Raw genomic sequence first — 27777 nt, 5'->3', positions numbered from 1 at the left:
AAGTGAAGTAGCAAACTAAATAAATGCTCGATAGAAAACTATTCTCACATAGTAATTAGTTTACCAAAATAATATTTCCTGTTATTATATTTCGTCAACAGATAGTACATTAAAATTTAAAATATTATCTGCGAAACTGATACCTTATCATAAATAAGTGGAATTTTTAGAAATTTCAAAGTAAGGTTGAAGTTTTTATTAAAAGTGTTGACTTTAAAACTTTGACCTCATTGACGATGGCTTAGTTCAAGCCAGTTTCACTGAAAATTTATAATTCATTGATTCTGAGCTTGGTGTTGAACCTTTTTGTGTAAGAGTGTGCCCCCCCCCCCCGCCCCTGTTTAAGATCATTTGTTTTTATGTGTAACTGCAATTTTTCTTGAATCTCAGTTCCCATCTGAATTTAAATCTGAAAAAGAAAGTCTGAAAACGAAATGGAATCTCCCTTTTTTTATTGTGGGAAGATTATATATATACAAACTATTTCATGTTTAAAGGGTCTGACTAAAAAAAGCACTGAATTATTTTTGATGTGAAATTTAACCTTTTTTTTCTCCCCAAAAGCACTCAATTTTGAAGTTTGTTATCAAGCCAAATGAAATTGTAAGGTAATGAAAAATAACTTAAAACTAATGCAACATAACACTTTCAAAGCTTTTGAAAAAGAAATTCCTGATAAAAATGATAGAAAGGTAGACATCGATTAAAAGAACGTTTTGAAACAATGAAATCCCGAGGACTCTTTAGAATGAATTTGAGGGTTTCGAACAATGTTCGTTAAAAATGCAACGTGTCTTAGTACAACATTTCAAAACTTCTACACTGTTAGTTAAAAAAAATAAAGCAAAAAATTGGAGCCCTACTACAAAATATCTAAGAAACAGATTATATATAATGTTCTATAAACTGATACAACTTCTTAAGAAATGCAGTAAAGTTACTAAAGAAACTGCATCAGTTACTAATTTTTTTTTATTGAATTTCAGTTTCCAGGAGATGTTCTAGTAGTACTCAAGGTTTTTTTTTTTTTTTTCTAGTTTACAAAGGTTAAGGTGCACCGGATTATGTGGAATCACATTGCGATGCAAGCCAAGCAATTTTTTCCTGCTCGATAAATGACCCTGCTCAAATTTTCTGAAATGTAATTAATTCCTTTAGTCGTAGATACGAGACCTACTTAGAAGTCGGTAGACAAAACTTGAAGCACTACTTTTGGCCTAAATTACTTCTGTTCACGTCAGTTTATCAATCAAACGAATGTTGACCGATTGTGAGTCTTTTTATTTCGAATATTTTAGTGTACGCCACTCAACAAGAAAGATGCTGTTTTTAAATGATGACGCGTTTTGACGGAGAAGCGGGTCACGATTTGAGTAGAAAAAATGCCTTTTCTTCAATTATGTATTTTTTTTTTTAACCTACGGCAGTAAAAATAGTAAAAGAATTTAAATAACGTAAATGTTGGCTGGTCAAACTAGGACAGTTTCAAAGGTATTACTACTCTTTTTCACCTTTTTGATGATCAGTTAAACAGTAACCATTAATCGTCGAACTAGAAACACAAGTTACACAGTGTAATGATTGACCGCAAATTAACAGGTCTGTTCGGATTTGATACTAATCATGTGTCTGCGTACAGGTTTATCATTTTTATAAAATTTGACTTTTTAAACGAACCAGTAAGCAATTATCTGCAAGAAAACTTTAAGTTCATAGTTCATCCACTAATAGTAAACCTTAGCTAGTAACATATGATTTTTTCTTTTTTTTTTTTTTTTTTGGAACATAAGTGAGATGAGGTGCTCAAAATTCTGATTCTTTTGTGTTTCGCAAAATTTAGCAAACTAAAGTATGACATTTTCAGTTAATTTTATATTATTTACATAAACACAACTGAAATAGTACCTTAAGTGATATACATACAGAAGAGCCATTTATCAAAACATCACAAAATTGTTCAATGTAAAAGTCCAAATTTTCTGTCATGTAAGATCCTACCTCGACATTCAGGGTAAACCAAGCTACAAAATATTTTTTGTAAATATTTTTTGAAAGAAGAAACCCTTTCACAGTTCATTTAGCGCAAGAAAGGATACGCCATTTAAGGGGGGGGGGGACATGTTAAGGAAATATCCTCCCTCTTCACTTCCCGTCCTCCTTTCTTTCAAATGAACCTACAGTTTTCGGCGAAATAACTGCAAAACAAAAACGATTTTGCTTTGTTCAAATACAAGTATTCCTCAAAAGTTAATGGGGAAGTGAGGGGAACAGAGACACATGCCTATAGCCTTCTAAAAACCACCTACTTTTCCTTTTAAGCAATATAAAAAACATTTACTTATTGCTTTTGAGCTTATTCAGAAAAGTTTCTTGTTCTAGGCACACTTAAAAGTAAATTTTAGCATTGAAAAATCAATTTTGACGTCTTGAAATAAAACATTTTCTGCAATAATGAATTCGATAGGATCCTACTAGTTAGTTTTCTTGAATATACAAATGAAATGGAATGGAAATGACAAAAAATTGCTGCAGTTACTATGACTGATGATTTTCTAGAATTGGTAATACGAGGCACATCCATAAAAAGAGAAACTTATTAGGATGGGGTTAAGCAAAGGGGGATAAACAGATTTTATGGCCAATATTCACAGTAGACTTGTCAATGAGTATTTACAGCGCAAACGTTATGTATTTTTATTTCTTATCAATCTTGAATCATGGGAATAGTAATCGGGAAGTTTTGTGCTCAGATGAAGTTTTGCTGTTTAAGTTTATCTATGTGTTTTTTTTCCCATGGAAAAACGTAATTTTACACAAAAAACCCTTTTTAAAATTTGAAGTCTGTGTGAGTTAAGCCCTAAAGAAAATATGGACAAAATCAAACCGCAGATGATGTGTAACTATGACAAAATATTCGCTCTCTAAATAAATATTAAAAACAACCGTTATGATAATCTGAAAAATCAGAGCAGCATCAAATTTTGTCAAGTGAGGATAATAAGCAATACGTGGTTGCTGAAAACAATTCCCACCGATTAACCTGCAACATTTGGCTGATTATAAATGATCAAACTTGGGTCCTATTATGGCCGATTACTAATTACTGCCGATTAATAGGTACATCCCTAATCCTTATTGAGGTGGAAAACATGACACTGTTTTCTATATGTACGATTTTTCACTGACCTTCATCAACTTTGAATAAATTTTCAGCCTTCATTTCCCCTCGTAAATGCACTTATCTTCAGATTAATCAAAGAATTTAGAGCAACACCGTAGCACATGGCAGAACAAAACCGGGGATTCCATAAAAATACACATAAACGTTTCTAAAACACTGAATTATTTATTTGTAATTCCATTACATAAATGAAACAGTTCTTGTGTTTCCTCACATACAAGTATGTACACTAAAAAATATAGAAAACTATTTTAACCCTTTTTAAGAGAATAAGCGTTGAGATAAAGTATGGAAACATTTTGTTTATAAAAGTGTTAAATGGTGACGCAAGTATCAATTACGAGAATCATGTTTTGAAAAATTAGGTTCAGTAGGTTTTACGAAAACTAACGGGACATGTGTTATAGGGCCCACAAGGGACGCAAAACTACAACTGCTTTCCTAAACTTGATTAACTGATTAGTTAAACAAGAAATATTTTGATAATGAACGACATTACTTACAGTAATTCTCAGTTTAAAACAATAGTTAAAGCATTACAGACTGAAAGCAGCTTCATAATCATCATGTATTTCATTTACGATATTTATAAAATTTCAGTTCAATTTTTAAACATTTAATTGTTATTTTAAAGTTTTCATGCAAATATTAATATTGAGATTATGACATCATAACAGAAAAAATATAATTTACAAACTATTTTCATTCTATAATTTGTTTAAAAATTCAACGTAGGAGAAACATATCGCACACCGACAAGGATAGTGACAACTCAAAAAAAAAAAAGCATTAGAGAAAATCAAGGTTTTTAAAGGCAATTTAGTGCCTAATATTACGATACGCGAAAAGATTTTAAATGTGATGGCTACTGGTTTGCTTTTGCTGTCTAAATGAATGATGCATAGTTAAAGTTCGGAAATTTTCCTTCTAAATTATGTATTTTAATTAATGATGTGTCAGTGTCGATTATATCTTTTTAGGCCGCCACGCACCAGCAATGTAAGCTAACTTTGTTCGAGTTTTGTGGTAAGGAAGAGCATTAAATTTAGATTTTGAGTCAGTAACCAGTATGTTTTCCCCAAATTTTGAGTTGAGTAACTTTAAGTGCCGGAGTGCGATATGTTACATGACCCTTCAGATGTTCACAATTCATCTTACGTACAGATAAATTTGCTGTGCACAATGGTCGTTTTCACCAACACCTCGCTAATTTAAACGGTACAAATAAAGTGTAATCATTAGTTTTATCAACATTTTAAAACGTTTTAACAACAATAAAATTTAATTAAATTCCTTATAATTATTATAAAAAATCAATTACATGTCAACAATGTTAAAAAATTGCCATAAACTTTCGTCAATAGCAGTTTATGAAAGAGCATGTAATAAGTGAATATAAGAAATAATTTCTGAAAAAAAAGACTTACCCAATTGAAATACTCAAATTATAAAGCACAAATATAAAAGGCGAATTCAAATATTTAACAGTATGACATATTTTCAGAAATCAAGTCAATCGTCGAGAAACACATTGAACTGATCACATTGATTCGTTGTCAGATTGGTCATGAGTCACGTGTGTTTAGAGTAATCGATGTTCTTAAATTTAAATCGATTAATATCCTTCAAAGGAAAAACTATACTTTGCTATTTTATAGTTTTTTATTATCTCTTATATCTTATAGTTATTTATAGGTGATACAAACTTCTTTGAGTTTTTTGATTATTTGGTAAATATTGAACTATTTTGTTATTATAAATCCTCTGGGCAGTGCGTCCGTGATCGAGCGGCGGAAACTAGTTAATCTTAGACGGCCACTGTAGTGCAGCATATGAGGTCGTGGGTTCGACTCCCGCCGGTACCCTAGGTGTTGTTTTATTCTCTTTGTGGTGTTAATCTTTCTTGTGTATTTATTCAAGGACAAACTACTTAGTTCACAGTTCGCAGTCCTCTGATGAATGTGAAGCTGTTCAACTTCGTGTATAGTAATAGTAAATATTCTGGGCCAGGCTCGACGTATAAGTAAATCAATTATACATTCATCGTGCAAAAATGCATATAGTCTATTTGCTTTATAACAAAAGTAGCTTCGTAATTATAAAAAAAAATCCCCTTCATGTGGACCAAATTAACATGCTGTGCTTCGAATCGGATGGTTCTAAAATCAAACACTAGCGACAAAACAGAAGTCACTTTGAGAGACAAACCCATGATTTGGTATTTTATTTATCGTTAACTCTCCTCTGTTTTGAGAAGTTCATTTCTTTCAAAACTATTTTACAGTAGAAGAATCTCATCATCTTCACGTATATCGGCGAACTGCGAACATGGCGCATTGGCTCCGTAAACAACATAGGACTATTTGCAACACAAAGAGAAGAAAATTGCATTCAAGGAGAATGCAGGAGTAGATCCCACAACACAATTACTACAGGGAGGCAGCTGCCAGAGCAGGTGCTAGTGCCCTCTCAGCCGCTGAGTCCCATTCAAGTCAATTACAATGATAATTTTAATTAAATGAAAAGTAAACGTTCTTTGGCCTACCTTGAGTTCTCTCATGGGAGCTTTTCCAATTCAAGTTCAATGTTTCATCGCATGAACTTTATGGAGAATCTGAGCCTACTTCTATGCGATGCAATAAAATTTCGAAGATTTGCACTAAGAATGTTTAAATAATGTCTTTTGCTTAGTAACGGGCGTACCGTAAAATGATGTAAATCGAAACACTTTTCAACTTTGAACATAAAACGAAATACTAGGTAGCGTTGGAAAATAAGTTTCTTCTGGTGAATGTTGTATGGGTTATGTATGAAGTTCAAAAAATAGAATGATGCTTTAGTTTTTCCTATAAGTACTAAGGACATTGAGAGATTTGCCATACCGCTTGAAAAACTTCAAAAGCCCTCTAGGAAAAACTGAGAGCTTTGCAAATGAAATAAGTGTCTCCTTCAGACCAGGTTTCCGGTATACTGGACATGAACTTTGAACAACTGCTAATCTTTTAATAAATGATGAAATCACTTCATTTTTTTTTTTGTGATTGACTCTTTGCATTCTGTTTATTGTTTTATATGCAAGAATTTCTCTTTTTGGGATTGGCAATACCCTCAAATAGGGATTAAGAGATTACAATTGGCACGTTTTTTCAACCATGGCTTCTCGTCGCAAATGGTTTTTTTTAGCTGAAATATTTATTTCAAAATGTATGTCCGGTATATTGGACAGATCATAAGTCTTTTAATTTTTCACCTACAATCTTGGAATTTTGTTGATAGGATACTCATTTTCGTAGTACTCTATTTACCAAATAAAAAAAATATATTTATTGACTATTTCATAATTCCTACAGGAGTTAACGGCTTGTTTGACTTCAGCATTGCTTCCAAAGTGCCGTTCAACGAGATTCTTCTTCAAAGCCAGAAACAAATGGAAGTCACTTGGGGCGAGATCAGAGCTGTATGACGGATGGTGTAGGCGCTCCCAACCAAGAGTTGCAATATTTTGCGTTGCTGTAAAAGAATGTGGTCTCACATTGTAATCCAACATCAAAAAGACATCTGAGAAGGCCAAGTCGCTTTTTACGAATCGCCTGTTTCAGTTTAGACCGGAGAAACTTCTTTCCTGAATCGCCTGTTTCAGTTTTCACCAGGAGAAACTGATTTTCTGAATCAATCTCATAATTAAAAACTTCTTAGAATTGTTTTTTTCGGCTATAAACTTCTGCCTTGTTTTGCTTTTCTAATTTTAAGCAAAAACAAAATATTATAAACAGTTTGTATTTATGTATATAATTTTATGGCCGTGTTCCGATTCACCCCTTTATTCGGGGTGAGAATCGGAACACATATTAAAATCTTAACCTTTAATGGAGTTAATAAAGCGAAGTTATAAAGATGGGGAAGGGGGAGGTGAAAAGGAACAGGTGGTTACTTTTAAACAAAATCTTTATTTTTCATAATTTTTCATACAAGTGAATTTATTTTTGATCGAAAAGTCGGAAGCAAAATTAAAACTTAATAAAGAGCAAAATTAATCACAGGAAAAATGTATTTGAATAGACTTAATAAAAATTCAAGTCTTCATGCCATTTATAAACGTTATCCTGTCCTTAAAACGAGCAGATATTTAAACGTCTTCCTTTGGTTAAAGTTTCTTTATGAGAACTTCTGAAAGGAAACTTGCCTCATCCTACGGTACAATGTCTGTCCAGGTGTTGGATATCATTTTGTAAATTTTGCTGACTCATTCTTTATCTTTTGGGTAAAAGAGTTTGACCACAGAGTAGGAATGAGTTTTTTTTTTTTTTTTGCCAAGAACTGTTATGAGGAAGTCTTTTGGCGTAAATTTGGTTGAAAATTGAAGATTTTCTGGAATTCAAAAATATGTGTTATCTTCATCTGTTGAAGACAATATGAATTCAACATCATTCTCGTGAATAGAAAAATTGAACAGTTGAAAATTTCAGACAATGATTTCGAGACACGTTTCTTTCTTTTCTTTTCCTTTCCTTTTTTTTTTTTTTTTTTTTTTTAAATTTGACCAAGAGTTTGGTTTTCCATTCACACATGCACTAGTGCAGTCAGCAGTTGTCAGCAGTGTAGCAGAACCAAACATGCATATAAACTAACACACAAGGATTGGCAATATAGCCAAAGCTTCTGTGAGGTTTACCTCCAACCCCACCCCATTATTGCTCTCTTACATGCATGTATTTTCATATACGTACAACGTAACAGTATTGCTGTGTTGTCGAATGTAACAAACGGTAATCTCCAGAAAAAATCGAGACTGAAAAATATGAGTTTTGATACGCAAATCTGAAATCCAAGAAGTCGCGTCGGGAGAAATTCTTCTTCACTTTTTATGAAGCAGTAAAATAAAATTATATACTGTATGCACCTATTTTCGCTAGCCTTCCTTTTTAGCCTACTTTCCCAGTAAAAGTCAGAAAAAGAAGAAAAAAGCATGAAAGAAGGCTTAATGCATCTTAAAAATATCGTGAAAAACAAAAAAAAAGTCAAAAATGAATAAAATAATTAAATGAATATTGAAAAATTAAAAATTGGAAAGTAGGGTATTGAGATGGGGAAAAATGTCTGTCGGTCTGTCTGTCTGTCTGTCTGTCGGTCTGTCTGTCTGTCGGTCTGTCTGTCTGTCGGTCTGTCTGTCGGTCTGTCTGTCTGTCCCCCCCTAATAACTTTTGAATGAATAGTCCGATTCGAACAAACTTTTTTTTGTTCGAAAGATCTCGGCAAGGACACCTCATTCCCATATTTCACTTTTTGATTTGAACTATTTTTTGTTCAATTTTGAACAGTTCAAAAAAACTTAACATTAGCTCCTACGGGGAAATTCAAAGCAATTCCGAACTGTGAGGCGAATTTGCTTCAAACAAACTTTGTAGGAAAAAGCTTTTGATAAAAAGCTTGTATATAAGATATCTTTTTGATTTGAACAATTTTCCGTTCAATTTTGAACAGTTCAAATCCCTTAACATTAGCGCCTACGGGGAAACTGAAAGTCAATGTAGATTCCGTACTTGAAGGCGGATTTACTTCAAACAAACTTTGTTGGAAATAGCTCTTGACGACCAACTCCCGACTCCGACTCCGAGAATTTAGGGGGACCTGACACTGACTCTGACTCCTGTTCCCGACAATTAATCGGACTCCGACTCCCCGACTTCGACTCTGACTTCGTAGCTTTGGCAAACATTTATACACGGAGGACAAATGACTGACTCCGATTCTTGGATATTTGACTCCGACTCTTTTATCTCAAAATAAGATTGACTCCGACTCCGACTCCACTGCTGTGGTTTTAACTGTGAAATAATTATTGTTGATATGATTTGTTTTTATTTTCACGCTAAAGTTTTAATTTAGGTATTTAGTTTTCGGTGAATAAACTCGAAAAATATGCGCAGACGATTTTTTTTTTTTTTTGACAATGAAAATTATTTCTTTAAGTTGACATTTTATTGTTTTTTTTTTATTTTGGTAAGTGCATTAATTCGTTTAAAAAATTATTTTCGGCAACAGGGGAAAAAGAAACGATTTTTTTAGCCTACTTTCCCAGTAAAAGTCAGAAAAAGAAGAAAAAAGCATGAAAGAAGGCTTAATGCATCTTAAAAATATCGTGAAAAACAAAAAAAAGTCAAAAATAAATAAAATAATTAAATAAATATTGAAAAATTAAAAATTGGAAAGTAGGGTATTGAGATGGGGAAAAATGTCTGTCGGTCTGTCTGTCTGTCGGTCTGTCTGTCTGTCGGTCTGTCTGTCTGTCGGTCTGTCTGTCTGTCGGTCTGTCTGTCGGTCTGTCTGTCTGTCCCCCCCTAATAACTTTTGAATGAATAGTCCGATTCGAACAAACTTTTTTTTGTTCGAAAGATCTCGGCGAGGACACCTCATTCCCATATTTCACTTTTTGATTTGAACTATTTTTTGTTCAATTTTGAACAGTTCAAAAAAACTTAACATTAGCGCCTACGGGGAAATTCAAAGCAATTCCGAACTGTGAGGCGAATTTGCTTCAAACCAACTTTGTAGGAAAAAGCTTTTGATAAAAAACTTGTATATAAGATATCTTTTTGATTTGAACAATTTTCCGTTCAATTTTGAACAGTTCAAATCCCTTAACATTAGCGCCTACGGGGAAACTGAAAGTCAATGTAGATTCCGTACTTGAAGGCGGATTTACTTCAAACAAACTTTGTTGGAAATAGCTCTTGACGACCTACTCCCGACTCCGACTCCGAGAATTTAGGGGGACCTGACACCGACTCTGACTCCTGTTCCCGACAATTAATCGGACTCCGACTCCCCGACTTCGACTCTGACTTCGTAGCTTTGGCAAACATTTATACACGGAGGACAAATGACTGACTCCGATTCTTGGATATTCGACTCCGACTCTTTTATCCCAAAATGAGATTGACTCCGACTCCGACTCCGCTGCTGTGGTTTTAACTGGGAAATAATTATTGTTGATATGATTTGTTTCTATTTTCACGCTAAAGTTTTAATTTAGGTATTTAGTTTTCGGTGAATAAACTCGAAAAATATGCGCAGAAGATTTTTTTTTTTTTTTTTTGACAATGAAAATTATTTCTTTAAGTTGACATTTTATTGTTTTTTTTATTTTGGTAAGTGCATTAATTCGTTTAAAAAATTATTTTCGGCAACAGGGGAAAAAGAAACGATTTTTTTTTATATGATGTATTTATTTTAATGAACTTATTATTATTTTTTCGTTTTGAAAGCTGTTAAAAAAATTTTTTTAATGGAAAGAAGTGTATTAGCTGCTTTGTTTAAAAGGTGCTGCTATTTTATTTGTTCGTTTTTTTGAAGAAAAGTAAGGAATATTTTATTCCTAGAAATCAGCTTAAAATATTAAAAAAAATATGTTTGAAAAAATTTGCGATTTTAGCTATTTTTGAGAATATTGATCAGGTACTAGAAAGTAGTATGGGTATACGGGAAAGTAGGCTCGTCTAGTTCTAGACGGAACTTCTTGTTTTGTTCCTGTGGTAATGGTGAAAATGTTAGCCTCGCGAAATAATTTTTAATTTAATTTCGGTTCTATTCAAATAAAATTTGCGAAATTTTCAACTCGCAAAATCACCCAGATCGTCATTTCCTCGAAAATTATGATTCGCGGAAATAAGTGATTACGAAATTCTGATACGGAATACTGTTGTATAGGCATGTGCTTAATGGAAACTAATTTTATTAGGATTAAGACACAATTACACGCTAAGTTTTACAGGTGGAAAACGTGAGGTTATTTGGCGTTCCACTTGAAGTTCTACAAAATAGCTAATTGTGCTTCCAGAACAACAAAATTAATTTTCTTAAGTCATCATAATATTACTTTCCAAAAACAAAATGGCCACGAAAAATACTGAAACGTACATTTATAAGAAATTTCTTTGCATAGTTGGGAAGTTTTGTTCTGTTTCAATCCGCTGTTTGAGATTTACCCAATTTTGTTGTATCTCATAAGATCCATCCGCTACTTAGCCAAAAAATAATTTTTAAATAATATTTAAGGATTCCTTTAAAATATGTTTGCATTATATAGAAGTTATTAGTATGTTCTTCATAAAAGTTCATACAATGAAGCAAGAATATAACTTATTCGGAGTTTTTGAAGGATGTTTTATGCAACTATTAATAAACTTTTTAAAATTGAGTTGCTCCGTAATGATGTTTTTAAAATTTAACAAAACTTCAAAAGATTAAAATACTCGAGCTTTAATTTTCCAGTATTTTCCCTTCCGCAATAATTCATTTTGTTGTATGTTTGGATTCTTCAACCTTAGAATGTTTAAGAGTTTTTATTTATTTCGAACTATTCAACGTATTGCATTTGAGGCCTCTGAAGCGGCGGGTGTATCGACTACCTATGAAATATGTTCCATGTTTCGTTGCAATATGATAGTCAACCTCAGAAATGAATAATAATAATAGCACTTCCTTTGTCGTTGTAGACAATTTCGTTCAATTTTTGCACGTATTTGCCACCTCTGTTCTCTAAATCCTTTGAACTCTTTGGGCAATGAAACAACATGTAATTACCCTCGTACGTACGGAAATATTGAAATGCAATTCCATTCCTTAATATAAACACGAACAGGATATTGTGTGTGTGAATTGGAACATGTTTATAATGAAAGATTTTTAACTACTTCGAGAACAGTGGAGGAGATTATGCTTCCGAAGAATAATAGATGCCTGCGTTAATTAGAATTGTTCTTTTGTATTATGAAATGCTTAGAAGTAATATACACATGTTTACAAATATTCCATAATTTTTTTCGTGTTCACTCGTGCATTTTGATCTTGATGTTTTTATCGAATCCAAGCAAACTAATGATTTTTAAAAGATGCTTTATTATAAATGTTTTCTCTTTAAGTCAAACATTTTGGTTATTCGACTTTAGATGTAAACTTCCACCAGCATCACACAATCAACAAACAAACAATTTAAAAGTTTTTAATTGTTTAATTAAATTGACTGTATTTATTAGAACGTTAAAATGTGTTTTCAAAAAGTAAGTATGTAATACTAACCTGGCAAAAACTTGGATGCGTCATGTATCCTAACTTCTAATAGATGATTCATGTATTTTTGAGCGCAGAATCTGGAATGACCTTCATATTTTTACCTATTTCCTCGTAATATTTTTAAAAAAATATGTATTTAAAGAAAAACTTTAGAAAATAAAAAAGTTAAATAAATTAATATCGAAAAGTTTTAAGTGCAAGTATTGAGTTCGGTAAATAGGTGCAGATAATTAATAGAAAATCTATCTTGTACATGTTGGGGAAATCCCTCTGCACCAAATGAATTTTACTTCAAAACAATTATCCAATTGAATGGTTATGAAACATTTTACATTGTAGTAAAAATTCTAAAACAGATTTCACTCGTAAGTAGCAAAAAAGTTTTTTTTTTAAAAAATGATGCAATATTAGTTTTAAAAAACGACATAACAAACTCATGAAAACAGTATGTGATACGGAAAGAAAAGGAAAGGTAAAAACTTAATAAATAGGGTAGCTGGGTAGCTAACAGTCAGAGCCGCTGAGAACCAGGGTGGACCCTCTCCCATATAAAACCTATTAAACTCATACTTTATTCCTGTTCCGAGCATGGCTCCTAATTTCCCGGGTGACTACGGTGACATAGTCCATCCTCAGCCTTGTTCACAATATTCCCTTAAGAACATCAAATTGTAAATTTTAAGGGAACTCTGGATAGTAAACTTAAACGTAATCGAATAAACAATTGATTGGAAAATCACTAAAGACAAAAAAGTTCCATAAAAAGTCAGTAAAAGGCATAAATACTGCTGAAGTGGAAAATTAAATTAAGCTATTTTTCCCATCACGTCTGCCGCCAGCCCCCCCCCCCCCCTTTCCATTCTTAAAATGGCGAAATTATTGTCAGACGTGGCTCGCCAACTCAACCGCAGATTCATTGGGGATAATAAAGGGCAACCCCCCCCCCCCCGCCCATAACCACTTAAGATTTTCTTAAGCTGCGTTTGGAGGAGTTACATTTCGAAAAATTTGCCCCATATCCTCATTTGCGCCTACTTTTGATCCCCTTTCATGAAATGATTCCCTTCAAAACAAAAAGCAGGATCCGTCCTCGCCCTGTGTGTAGAATAATAATAATAACTTATCGATTGACACCTTATTCATCAAAATCGGATGAACAGTTTAGGCGTTAAGGTGGAACTTATGCAAGTACAAGCATAAATGACTTCCAAAAATCATAACTCTCCCTTTTAACTTCGCCGTAGTCGGATAAAACGACTACTGAGTGATCACTGAAGCAGAGATTTATTCTCTACTTAAATGCTCAGGGGTATAATGAAACAAGGGTAATGTAAGTAGGGGTAATTAAATGGTAGAGGTAACAAATGATCCAATTTAATCCCTTTAAGCGGCTCGTACCGGGGAAAGAGAGACAACTGCCCCTTCACTTCCGAAAGATAAGAGGCTTACCCCCCTCAGTTTCAGAGTTCAAAATTTATGATTGATAGAAGAATGATTTTTTATAGGGTGAATTGATGTATATTTCATGAAATTAAAAACTCAAATTGCCGAACAAATGAACTTCCCGATTTTCGATTCCATATTCCATACTTCTAAAAATTATAAAAGCAGTTTTTTTAAAAATAGGTAAAGAATATAGACGAATTGTACAAAGAAAAAATAAGTCTTTGGGGCCCACGCCCCCTAACCATTACATTTATTTTGATCCCCGCGCAAAGAAACCCTTTAATTTCAATTCCCTTTGAGCAAACTCTCTTTCTTTATTATTTTTCTTACCAGCAAGCTTTTCAGTTTTGCCAGATGTAAGCCTACTTTGATTTTAAAAAAAAACTAAAAAAAATGTGTTTCTCGAAAATTCCTTTCTCTGAAAAGAAAAAACTAAAAGAACTAAAAACTCATATGTTTTTTTTTTTTTTTTTTTTTTTTTTTTTCTGAAAAGCAAAAACCTTTCACGTTTTCTTCGAGGATACTAACCTACCATTTGATATTTCTCAGAAGTTGACCGACGGAACTTAAGATTGGACTATTGAAAAAAAAATGTTGGGAGAAGGAAATAATGATATTTCACATAAATTATGTAGAATCCTGGAGTCGGAGTCAGACTGATTTTGGGGTGAAGGAGTCGGAGTCAAAGAGTAGAAGGTTAAAAATTTTAAGAGTCGCTGTCGGAGTAGCTCATTTTCCCTCAAAACTGTGCCTCTGCAACTCTGCCAAAGCTTACGGAGTCGGAGTTGGAGTCGAACTTATTTTTGAAAAAAATTGGATTCGGAGTCGGAGTCAAAAGTTCTAAAATTACTGGAGCCGGAGTCGGTCATTTTTCCTCTGATTCCGCAGCCCCAGTAGAATCAGCGGTTCCAAACTATTTAGGCCACGAAACTCTTAGTGCTGAGCTTTTAATAGAAACCTCACAACTGTTAATGAATAGAAGACGTAATGTTGACCATTTAATATCAAATAAAAAAAATGAAAAATAATAATCGATCAATTACTTCCCTCTATACCTGAGGTTCGCAAAGTTGGTGCCGCTGGCCACTGAAGTGCACCAGGGGAAGTGGAGGAGCATCACTAAGTACTCAGAATATTGATAGGTAGGATATAAGAGACAGGCTAGGGTGCCGAGCCAAAATTCAAATTCACAAAGGGTGCCGTGAATGAGAACATTTTGAGAATCCCTGACTTAGAGTAAAAGCACTACAAAAATAAATTGTCCAACATTAACAAAAATCATTAATTTTCAATAAAAGCAAAACCACAAGAAAAATTGCTGGAAAAAATCGCTAGTAGAATTAAATCACGAAAAAAATAATTTTAAACGTGGAATAAGAAAATCGAAGTAAATTAAAACCGAACACATAAACAACATATTGAAAGTATTAAAAAATCAAAATTTGTTACTTTCAACTTGTGATAAACAGTTATTTAGTTTCTCCTATGCAAAAATTCGGGAGAACTCATTTTGGATTTTGACGTCCCAAAAGAAAATTAGTTTGAAACCAATTCAACTTCATTTGCATTATTTGATCAATAAAAACCACATTTTTCTTGGGGGTGGGGCGTTTTCCGCGGATCACCTCCCAGCTACGACACTGCTTTTATCTAGATGGTAACTATAGGTTTTATATCGTATAATGATTGGTTTCAAAGTTTACTAATTCGTCTATTGATGAGGTTTTTGCCCTAGCGTTAATGAGTTAGTTTTTTTTTCCTCCGAGAGTTTCAAGTTTTGATCTGAAATTTCTCCCAACATCAGATAAATTAAATTTATTACCCTAACTAAAACCATGCCTTTCTCAAGTTCTCTTTTTTTTTTTTTCTGTTCTCTCATTTCCATCAAAGTTCACTTTTATGCCTAAAGGACGATTTTGCTCTTCTCCAGGTTAGGCCAAACTGGACCGGTTTTTCACTCTGAAGGCCGGCTTCACATCGCACAGTGCAGCCACAAAAAAGGCTTTGACCCTATCGGAGATCTTAATTTACTTTTTTTTTTCTTTCTTCAGCATTTGGACTCTCATTTTTAATCTTGTTGTTTTGCTTAATCTTCACGTATTCCGGCGCTTCCGCATTTAGCCAACTCTAGTTTTCAATTCGGAAACAAAAATAGTTTGGTGCCGTGCGTTACAGTCGCAGTTTTTTGAGTTGTGTATTGTTTGGCAATAATTAAAATACGGAGTAGTTTTGGGTAATACTAATTCTGGGGACACATCTGAAATTCTCACAGTAAGTTATCTTTCTCCCAATATTTTAAAAACCAGAAAGTATTTTTTTTATGCTTTTGATTGCAAAATTTGTAATTGCAGGGTTTTTTTCTTCACTTTAGGGTTTGACACATTGAATGCTTTACATTAATGCATTACATATTAAATAGTAATGTTATGGTATTATGTTTAAAATTCACGCGTTCTGAAGCTGATTTTGAAATTGTCAATATTTTTTTTTAATCGTATTAATGCTCAATAACCTTAATCATTTGATTATTCCACTTAAGTACTTGATTTTCTTTTGCGTGTGTGCGTGTGCATGTGCGAGTTTTAGAAATAATTTTAAAAAAAATTAGCAGTGCATAATTGTTCTAAACAAGCATTTTTTTTTTCTTTTAACCTTTAACCTAACAGAATAAGTGCAGCACAAGTTAAAAATTTGCATGAGTTCAATTTATTACGATTATAATTTTTTAGTATTATTTTTCATAACGGGACAACGTTTGAGTTAAATTTTCTTACAGGTTGGAACAGTCATTCTTGTAAATCCTCAAACAGCTACTTTCATTGCAGTTAAACTTCAGATTTTAAAACTAATTATAGAGTTTTTCATTTGGAATTATTTTTATTTTGTTTTGTTCGTGGTCATGGACTTTCGTAAGTCAACCAATCAGCTGAAAAACCATTTCCGCTTTGTTTTATATCTTCCCGGGCCTAGCAGGTCTTTTAAAGACAGTAATTATCTTCCGTTTCAGTGATTTTTTAAGGAAGAAACAATAAAATTAAAAATACTGATACCAGTGAGTGTTTTTAATCACTAACAGGGCAAAACTTAAACTTCTCTTTGAGTTTAATCTGAAAATTGGATAACATTTACTTCTCGTAAAAACTGGAAACTAACTGCAGATTTTATTGAAAAAAGCTGTTTTAAACATCATTATTTAAGCTTAACTTGCTAAAAACTTTTGATTACAATGCAAAAGAATTTTTTATAAGCCAACGATAAGAATTTAAAGCAAAATTAGAAGAGCAAGGTGCTAAGTTTTTTAAATAACTCTGTATTCATCATTTTACTAAATTACATTTAAAATGATTTTGTTCAAAGAGTTTTTCTTTCTCTTATTAATAAAGGTAATTAATTAATTTGAAAAATAATGAATGATTTGTTTGTCAGTAAAATATTACAAACGCTATTTTTCAGCAACCGCAATAAGTATAGGTGCAGGTACATGCATAGGGGGGATTGGGCACTTTGCCCGCTTTTTTACATTTCTTTTATACCCCGTCAGAAAATTTAATAAAGCAGTTTGATTTTCTACTGTAAGTTTCACTAAATATTTTTCATCGTTTCAAACTTTTTTAAAAATTTCGAATTCATTAACTTTTTTGCATCATTTTTTTAACGGAACCTTGTAAATTAGCCCAACTTGCCCTGTGCGTGGGTCCGATGGTCTGCCTCGCGGGGCACGTTGGATTGCACTACGAAAGCAACTTCTGTTATAAGTTTAGTGATAAATATTATCCAATACAGAAACTAACTTATTTTCTTTTGTGTGTATAATGAAAAACATAAAGTTTAAAGATAAATATAACATATTAAATGGATTTTAATTGATAAACCATCTTTAATTAAAAACAGCAATATGCATTCACTGTTAGTACATAATTATTTTTCAAAGATCAAAAGAAATATTAATTATTGAATGTTCATGAGAAAATTAACGCAGATTAAAATCAACAAGAGATGTGTTAACTGATATCTGGGAATATAAAAGTGTTACTTTCTGAGCAAAAACTGGGGTCAGGAAGAATAAGTCAGATGCCACTTTTATGCACGGGAAAAGCTTTTTTTTTCTTTATTGCATTGGATGAAACTATTCGGAAAAGAAAAGAATCCTCTTAAACTAATATCATCAAAGAAAAAGTACAATAGGATTGGCATCTTTAAGTTAGTATATCTTTGTGTTATAAAGTTAAATTTTAATATGAAATTAGATACTCTGAAGAACAAGCTTTCCTATTCCTTCTTGCAATCAATTATTTGTTTTGTTTCTATGTAGATGCTTGCTTGACAAAAGTTTGTTTTGTACAGGAACTTTATTAGAGCATGCATTACCTATTTTATTCTTTAAAAACATTTGTTTGCAAAAATTTCGAATAACATTTGAAAATATAAATAGTGAAAAAGTGTAGATATAAAATAAATCTTTTGGTAAAATTAATTTAGTATATTTTTTCTTGAAAAATTGTGAAAAATACAATTTCTTTTCCCTAATTCTTTTACATTATTTCCAATCATGGGAGTTTGGCTTTAAATAAATGTATAATGTATAAACTTAGAATATTGTTATAATTATTGAGATTCAACAGATAAAAAAATGTTTTAAATTACTTGAGATAAGTTGGTCCGGTCCAGCATGCCCCGCAAAAAGTGAACAAAAGTACGTCACGTTAATGGTCTGAAAAAATGATGTCATATTTTTTTTTTTTATTTATTTTTTATTTATTTTATTTTATTTTATTATTTTTTTTAGACAAAAAAATTTAAAAACTGCAAATTATTGAACTAAACAAACTTATTTGAAGAAAGAAATTCATTTTCTTCTGCAGCCTTGATGAAACCCATTTAAAAAAAAAAGTTGCAGCTTTCTGAAAGTTACTCAACACTACTGAAATAACACTTTTGGAGTAAAATTTGTTCAATATAACTGTACTATATGATTTCATTATAGGATTTGTAGGACCATATGAACTTTTTGTTTATTATAAATTAAAGTAAAATATACTAGTGGTATTAAAATATTTGAGACCGGTCCAACGTTCCAAACTGTCTTATTTTCAATCTCGCTTTTTCGTTCTAAACTTATTTACCACTATAGCCCTCTACGACATGGACAATTTTTGGGTACATAGACCTCCTATTACCTTTTTCTCGCTTTGTTATACCATCAAGTGATTTTTTTAGCTCATGCCAGTTTTATGACTTCTAAGCACATCTTCTAATTTTTTTTTTTTTTTTTTTTTTTTTTTTTTTGCTAATTTCGCACCATTGCTCCTTCAAAATTAGTAGTTTTTGTGCTAAAATTAATCAACGACAACAGCATCTGCTTTTCGGAAACTTTAAAAATTCTGCATTAAACACTTGTTGTGGACACGGAAAAGTATTTAAAAAGATTATAAATGCGTAAAAGATGTATTTATATGAAACTAACATCGACAGCGTTTACAACAACAACAACAAAACTTGCAAAAAATGCAGACACGTGTTTAGAGGTTTTAAGAAATTTCTCGCTCAAATCAAAAAAAGTGTGAGCTTATGGATACAAAGACACTCGACAAAAATCATGCAGTCTGTAGCTTTTCTCGAATGTCTTCAGATCTATATGAGATCACTTTTTTTGTTGATTTGAATAGGGAAATCTCGAAACAAGTGTTTGAACTTTTTTTTCCAAATTTGTGCTTCTTTTATCGTTTTTGATTTTACTTTTCCTTCTTAACACAAAGGTGTTTATCTACCTCTTATTTCTTATGTGTGTATTTATGTTTGACCAAAATAAAAAATTTGTTATTCTTACCACTTAGATATGAGCTTATACAACAGGCTGAAGGCCGGATGTCTGAAAAAGAAAGAACTATTCGAAGATTCGGATTTTCCAGCTACACAATCATCTCTATTTTATCATCAAACTCCTCCTTTTCAGTTCGTTTGGAAAAGACCTAAGGTAAAGTTTATTACTATTTTGAATGTTGTTTCTGGTTCAAACTCTATTTTGAATGTTTGGTATAATTTTCTACGTTAAACTGCATGTCATAACGGCAGAAAAAGAAAATTTGCTCCAAAATATATGATAGTATTTGCTTATCGTGACAATGCTTAAAAAATATCTTTAAGTAAAAACCTCATGATCCGCATTAATCGTTTCTACTTCGGTGCAAAATAGTCTGAGATGAAGCCTTGAAATAATACAGTAGACAATTTGCCAAGAAGTTTTCGATAAAAATCCTAGTGAAGTCACCAGCTTAAAACAATGAAATAAAAACTCAAATTTACGAAGTAAAAACATTTAAATGTGAAGATGAAATTAGATGGAAATTTAGTCTATTTGTTTTAAAACAAGCAGAAAATCGTCAGCGTTCGTGTCGCATGACCATGCGGTATGATAAAGATACGAGGCGTGTTTTTAAAGTAAGTTCCGTTTTTATATAAAAAAGGAACGAGTACAGATAGAGCTAAGTAATTTAGTGCACAAAAATCTACCACCCTTACGCTATTTTTCGACATTGCTCCCGTGATTTTCCAAGCATTTGTCATAGCGTGGTACAGGTTTTTGTATACCTATTCCTGCAAAGTTACCGCCCGTTTAGTCAACCATGAGGACTCTTACAGGGCTTTGGCTGGGGCGTTTTTGAACATCCTCTGGTCTGCCCTCACCTCGCTCGCAGCATCTTTCATTTTTTTCGGCATCTAAAGTCTTTCCAAGGTGGTCTGTGGCACAACAGCAATAATGAGCTCAGAGAACATGTTATCCCTTGGCTGACTACACAGGCGGCAATTTTCTATGAATAGGTATACAAAAACCTGTACCACGCTATGACAAATGTTTGGAAAATCACGGGAGCAATGTCAAAAAATAGCGTAAGGATGGTAGATTTTTGTGCAATAAATTTCTTTGCTCTAACACTGTCGATCAAATTATATTGCTAAAGATATTTAACATCGTGAGAGTACGAATGCGAACCATCTGAATTGCACGAAGGCACATAACTGAGCCCATAACTGTGGGTCTAAATTCTCTGTGCCATTCACATTTGCGCCGTAATTACAGAACATGAAAAACTAAATGCCACACCGGGACATCGCACTAGATCTGCAAAAGACTGACCTAGTGCAGTTGGCACTTAACGCAGACCCATTGGAAAGAAAAGAAAATGGTCTAAATTCATTGCATTTTTAACTCAGAATTATCTTCAAAAGATTTTGATGACGAGAGCATAAATGCTTGCTTGAACTACCTAAAATACACCATAAAACAATATTTCAGCATCATTGTACACTAAAAACTATAAAGTTGCACCTTTCTAAGTTAGATGATTTTTCCACGTACAAAACGAAAAGAAAAAAACTTTTCATATTGTCATCACGCTGTATGAGTTGACCACTAGTGTAAATTGACCACTAAAGTACTCCAGCGCGAGTGTTCAACTTACACAAGTTTCACTGCAACATTACGTCGAGAAAAACTCATTTTAAGTTCTACATTTAATGTAATATACAATGGCTCTCAAAAGTGTTCGTACACTTTAAAATTTTGTAGTAAAACCAAAATAACGCAAAACTGAATTTGAATATGAATAACAATATTTTTCACATCATGTGTATATCATTCTACAAAAGATCCAGTAGTTTTTCCCAATCATTGACTAATTTTCTTTTTTAAACAGGCCAAAAGACGAAGAGACAGAGAAATTTCAAATCCCAAAAGTCTTCGTACACTGAAATATTTTGGGATAAATTCATGATTAAATTTACCATATGTCGTTTTTTAAAAATAATTCTTGCAATGCGTTGAGTCTCAAAAATCATTTGTCCTTAAGTTTTTGCTTATTGACTCTGTTATTTTCAACTTACTCATTTTAAATGACTGGTATCTGTAAAACACAATAAATACCATATGAAAAGTGATTTTGTTTTCATCATAGCAGTGGTAAATCGGTTAGAAAGAATACAAAATTAATTATTTTATACCTTTCTATAATTCAGTGCATCATAAAATGCTTTAAAGAGAAAAACCCGAGTTAGAAAACAAGGTAAGAAATGGTCAACCGGAAAAGTTAAGAGATCGTGATCAGAGTCTCAAAATTACAAAATTTATGAAAAATCCACACTTCGAGTGCTGTAAAAGGTTCTGAAGAATCTAATGAAAATGTTGCGTTTTATTTCACCTGAAACTGTCCGCCTAGTTCTCATAGGAGTTGCATTAAATGGGAGCTCTCGCCGCAGAAAATGCTAGTGCGGAAAAAAAAAGGATTTGCTAGTGCGGAAAACAGGAAACTTAGTCTTTCCCTGGCAAAATCGATGACGAATAAGCCCGAAACGTTTTCGAATAATGCCTTATTTACAGATGAAAGAAAATTCAACATTTTCGGTTCCGATGTTGTATTATTATAAGGACTAGAAAGTCGCCCATCAAGGTATGACGGGTGAAAATTGCTTCTACTCTTCTACATTTTAATGAAGAAATTGCCTGTTTGGTGATATTTTGATAGTTGAAATTTTAACCCTAACTCCAGTGGATTAACCCGAAACTCCAGTAGATAGCGTTAATAGTTGACCTCTTTTTCGTTTCTTCTCTCTCTTAAAAGGGCAGTCTTCGCAGTGAAACAGCTAAGTGGCCAAATCCAGTTCAGCATTGTCAAAATAAAGCATTTCCCTGCATGTCAAACATTACCGAAAAATATTATCAAATTATTATGCCGTGGCGTGAGTTTCATAGTTGATGACGTCAGGAGTGTTACTAGACCATTTGCTATTATATATATATATGAGGATAAGACAAAATGAGGAATTTAATCCGAAGAACTTAGTTGGAGCAGTTAATCATGGCGGTGAAGGTGTTCTTGTGTACGGATGCATATCAGCATCAGGAACTTTTAATTTGGGATTCCTTTTGAAATAATGAATCACGATGTTAATTTAAATATTTTAAAGGACGATTTTCAACTATTAGCTCAAAATTTGGTTATTGGAAACAGCTTTGTTTTTATCAAGATAACGACAAGAAGCATATGCCTTGCAACGCTTTCGTCTGGTGCCTCTAAAATTGTCTACAAATTTTACAAATAAAACCTTTATCGCCAGATTTAAGCTCAAAGGAACCCATTTGAAGAGAAATGTAAGTTATATTACGAAAATACGAAATTGAAAAGAAAAACGAATTCGAAGCACTAACGCTCGAACTGTAAACAAACACTACTTCAGAAAAATGCAAAAACAAAATTGAAAAAAAAAATCAAGTGAAATCTATTTCCAGATTTTAAAAATTGTTGCGGATGTTGGATGATATCCTACTAAATATTAACTTAATGAAAAATTAAGATCATCTACTAAGATGTAGATACTTTCAAAGTGTACAAAGACTTTTGTGAGATCCAATTTTTGGTACTTTTTAATGATTGATTTCTTAAAAATCAAGTTTTATTTTATTACTAAATTTTTTAATGTAATTTTTTTAGAAATAGATCATAGATCTTATGATTAAATACCCATTCCGAAATATTATTTTCAATTGATAGATAGTGGACTATTTCGTATAAATTCTAAGTATTTTAATGTTGTATGGACATTAGGTACATGGAAAAATCAGGATAAAAAGGGATTAAAGTATTTGAATTTTAGATATTTTTATTCTTGAACTTTGCTGAATACAATAACTAACGCAAAAGAGCTTTCTTTTATAAATTATCATCGCCATGTACTCAGATGGCATAAAAGAGAAAATTACCAGAAATTCGTTTCGACGCTATATGAACGCTAATATAATCTTGAAAACAATGTCAAAATATTTTTTTTAAGAATTAACTAATGAAATACTTAATAGCTAGCTGGTCCTCCCCTCTCTTATTAGTGGTATGAATACAGCTAGAAGTGCTCCTTAACTTTTCTATCATTTAAAAGAAATAATTACTCTATTTCTGCAAACTGAAGTATAAGTTAAATGCAATATTGTAAGTTTTGTTATGTGAATGTACAGATTGTTTAATTCACAAGAAGTTCTGTCTAGAACTAAACGAGCCTACTTTCACATATACCAATATAGACTTTCTAGTATCGGATCAGTATTCTCAAAATTAGCTAAAATCGAAAATTATTTCAAACATATTTTTTATATTTTAAGCTGATTTCGATAAATAAAGTATGCCTCGCTCATCTAAAGAATTAGATACGTAAAAAATAAATAAAAGAACAAATAAAATATACGCACCTTTAAAACAAAGCAGCTAAATACATTTTTTCCATCAAAAAAACAATCTTCAACCGCTTTCAAAAAGGAAAAAAAGAATTGAAAGCTCATTAAAATAAATACATCATATCAAAAAAAAATCGTTTGTTTTTCCCTTGTTGCCAAATTTTTTTTTAAAGAATGAATTAATGTACTTTCAAAAATAAATAAAAACAGTAAAATGTCAACTTAAAGAAATAATTTTCATTGTCAAAAAAAATAGTCTGCGCATATCTTTATGTAGAAACACAAAGGACTCCGAATTTCTCCGCCAAAAACTGAATACATAAATTAAAACTTTAGCTTGAAAATAAAATCAAAACATATTAAAAACAATTATTTTACTGTAAAAACATGGCTGCGGAGTCAGAGTCGGAGTCCATCTGATTTTGGAACAAAAGAGTTCGATTCGAGAGCCGAAAGTTTTAAATTCAAAGACTCGGAGTTGGAATCGGTCATTTCCCCAAAAAGTCCGCAAGTCCGGCAATATTTGCAGAGTCGGAGTCAGTCATTTTTCCTCTGTGCATACATTTTTGTCAAAGCTAAAATGTCAGATTCAGTCGGAGTCCGAGTAATTTTTGGGCACAGGAATCGGAGTCGAAGTCAGGAGCCCCAAAATTATCGGAGTCGGAGTCGGGAGTTGGTCGTCAAGAGCTATTTCCAACAAAGTTTGTTTGAAGTAAATCCGCCTTTAAGTTCGGAATCTATATTGACTTTCAGTTTCCCCGTAGGTGCTAATTTTAAGACATTTGAACTGTTCAAAATTGAACGAAAACTTGTTCAATTCAAAAAGATATTTTCGATACATGTATTTCATCAAAAGCTTTTCCCTAAAAAGTTTGTTTGGAGCCACTTTGTATCTAAGTTCAAGACTTATTTTTGCTTTGAATTTCCCCGTAGGTGCTAATGTTAAGTTTTTTTGAACTGTTCAAAATTGAACGAAAAATTGTTCAAATCAAAAAATTAATTATGGGAATAAGATGTCCTCGCCGAGATCTTTCTAACAAAAAGAAATTGTTCAAATCGGACTATTCATTCAAAAGTTTTGGGGGGGGGGACAAACAGACAGACCGACAGACATTTTTTCTCATCTCAATACCCTACTTTCCAATTTTTAATTTTTCAATATTTATCTAACTATTTTATTTATTTTTGACTTTTTTCTTGTTTTTCGGGATATTTTTAAGATGCATTAAGCCTTCTTTCATGTTTTTTGAGCAATCACGATTGCTTATTTTTCTTATTTGACTGTTTTTGACGTTCCTATCATTTTATTTTCCCACCGTCACCGTCGGCCGGCTCCTCACGATGATGCTCCTATAACGAAAGCCGTCTCCACGTTGCATCCATGTCCTACACACACGCGCATACATACACAACTACACACACACACACACGAACACACACACAAACACATACACACACGCATACATACAGACACCTACACATACACACACAAAAACATACACACACACATAAATACAACTACCCACACATTCATGCCTGCACACAGACACAAACACATATGCCTACACACACATACACATACCCCACCCACACACGCATATTCATACACACAACTACCCACACACTTATGCCAGCATACAGACACATACCCCTACACACAAACACACATACCCTCCACACACAAACACATACGCCTACATACACACACTCGTGATTGCGAAAATAATAATTTGAATTCAAGATGTCAAAATTCAAAATTTTTTTTTTTTTTTTTTTTTGTTCTTCTTTCTCTGACTTTTACTAGGAAAGTAGGCTAAAAACAAACAATAGAGAAATTAAAGAGAAAAAAATAAATACATTGTTTCAGTAATTTTATATTCAGAACCTAGTAAATGCAAATTCTATCACATATAAACAAACCTTGGAAAGAAATCATGGCCTTAAACCTTAGGGGCTCCTGAGCTTGAGTCCAGTTTGCTCATACCTTAATCAGCGCCTGGTCAGAAACGAGTATAAGTTATTATTTTTTTCCGTGTTCTTCTCTTGCGTGACGTATTTCTTTTGCTTCTCCCAAACGTTAATGAGAACTCGTTTGTTATTTAGTCTGCCAATCACTTAAGTGTCTGGGTCATGCTACGTCAAACGATGCTATCAATTTTGAAGATCTTTTGTAAGCAAATGTGATAATAAATACACCGGAACAAAAAGTGAGGATAACAAAAACATGCGAGATAGAGACCAATTTTGAAACTTACCAAACTAATTACGAACTTCGTGTGAATCTTTCAGAAGATTGACGGTAAAGGTGAATTCTGAAGAATGATGAGACCTAGAACTTTTCAAAATGTGAGATCTCGGTACAGGAAAGAGATAGCTCAATTTTTAAAACTTTGAAGAATATAAATCATATTTTAGAATATTATTTAATTTTATGTCTAGAAATTCATCCCAATCACAAAAAATGCGTTTTGATGATTATATCTTTGCATTAAATATTATTGAATGTGTCAGAAAATTTCTGTATAATATCAATTTCAGTGAATTCTAATAAACTATGTAACCTATGAATACGAGTATTTAGCCGAAACGTAGTGAAGCTCAAAAACTAGAGCTATTCTCTTTTTGCATCAATATGTTCAATTGCAAATTAAGATTTTTTTTTTTTTTTTTTTGCAAAGAGTTATTCTTTTAATATCACGACGACATGTATAAAACGTAAGCAATTAAATTATAGCTATCACTATCTCTACACTAAATAAATGAAAAAGCATAAAGGGGGTAAGCTAAAAAGCTCATGTAGACCAATAGAGCCAAGCCCTCCCCTTTCCCCCACCCCAATATTTAATTAAGGATTGCAAATTCGTGGTTTTGTCGTCATCAGAAAGCCTAACAGATGATAAAGTATTATCAACAAACAAGTTGTTATCTACTGGCAGAAGTGTAGCAACAGTTGTTTTAAAAAGGATCTTGTAAAAATTGCCCAAACATATTTTACAGTAACTTTTGTCTTTTCATGGTTCATTTCAGTTTACTTGTATAAAAATAGTTGCAAATTGTTCTCGAAAGACTAACTTATGTAGTTGATGAATGCAAAAAGAAAAATATCGTTGTGTACCGTCCTTTTTTTCCTGTGATTTGGTAACCCTAGTAAAGTAGATTGTAGCCTAATAAGACTATGATTGGCGCATTAGAACTACGGTGCCATTATAAAGATACCGAAGGATCGGGTGGAGAATATCATCCTGTTCCTCATCGTGCACAAACTGTGCAGGAGTGGCCAAAAAATAACCCCCAGAAATTAACGACTATTCAGCCCCCAAATGTGTCGATTGATCTCTCCCTTTTCATTGTAGTAAATTTAGAGTTTCCGATAATGCTTTTGAGTTTACCAAATGTAGTTTGATAGGTATTTTATATGAACAATAAGGAATTTTTCAGTTTTTTTAAGCTTAATAGTACTTTTATTGTTTTTATTAAGTTTTCTTATTGTGGATCACTAGTACGACCTAACTAACAAAACTAAAACATCTGGTATCGATACATTGACCCAAAAACATTCATGTTCTGAAGCATCGAACTTTTTAATTTATATTCCTGTATAATAAACCCTAATTATTGTTGTGATATTAGAGCTGAATTCACTGCGTGTGGTTACTAATTAACAACTAAGATTTTTGAATTTCCATCTATCATATAAAAGTTTATAATAATAATATTTAACCTTACAAATTAAGTAAGAAAACGAAGTAAATAACCTATATAATAAATAAGCATGGCCATGAACCTTAGAATGGTTCACTAACCTTCTTATAATGAACCAAGCTTACAGAAATCTTGGATCACTCTTGCATTGCAACTC

At 32.5% G+C, this 27777-nt stretch overlaps 1 protein-coding gene across 1 annotated transcript in view; it reads left to right on the top strand.

Annotated features, from left to right (window-relative positions):
• Positions 1-19535: 19535 nt before the first annotated feature.
• Positions 19536-27777, top strand: part of LOC129220898 (calpain-C-like) — a 45337-nt gene continuing 37095 nt past the window's right edge. Inside the window, exon 1 of the mRNA XM_054855332.1 lies at positions 19536-19673. Coding sequence (XP_054711307.1) covers positions 19536-19673 — 138 coding nt within the window. The remainder of the gene's footprint in view (positions 19674-27777) is intronic.

This window comes from Uloborus diversus, chromosome 4, assembly GCF_026930045.1.
Source record: "Uloborus diversus isolate 005 chromosome 4, Udiv.v.3.1, whole genome shotgun sequence".
Lineage (NCBI taxonomy): Eukaryota > Metazoa > Arthropoda > Arachnida > Araneae > Uloboridae > Uloborus > Uloborus diversus.
Note: the sequence above shows the minus strand (reverse complement) of the source record. Positions and strands in the feature narration are given on the sequence as shown.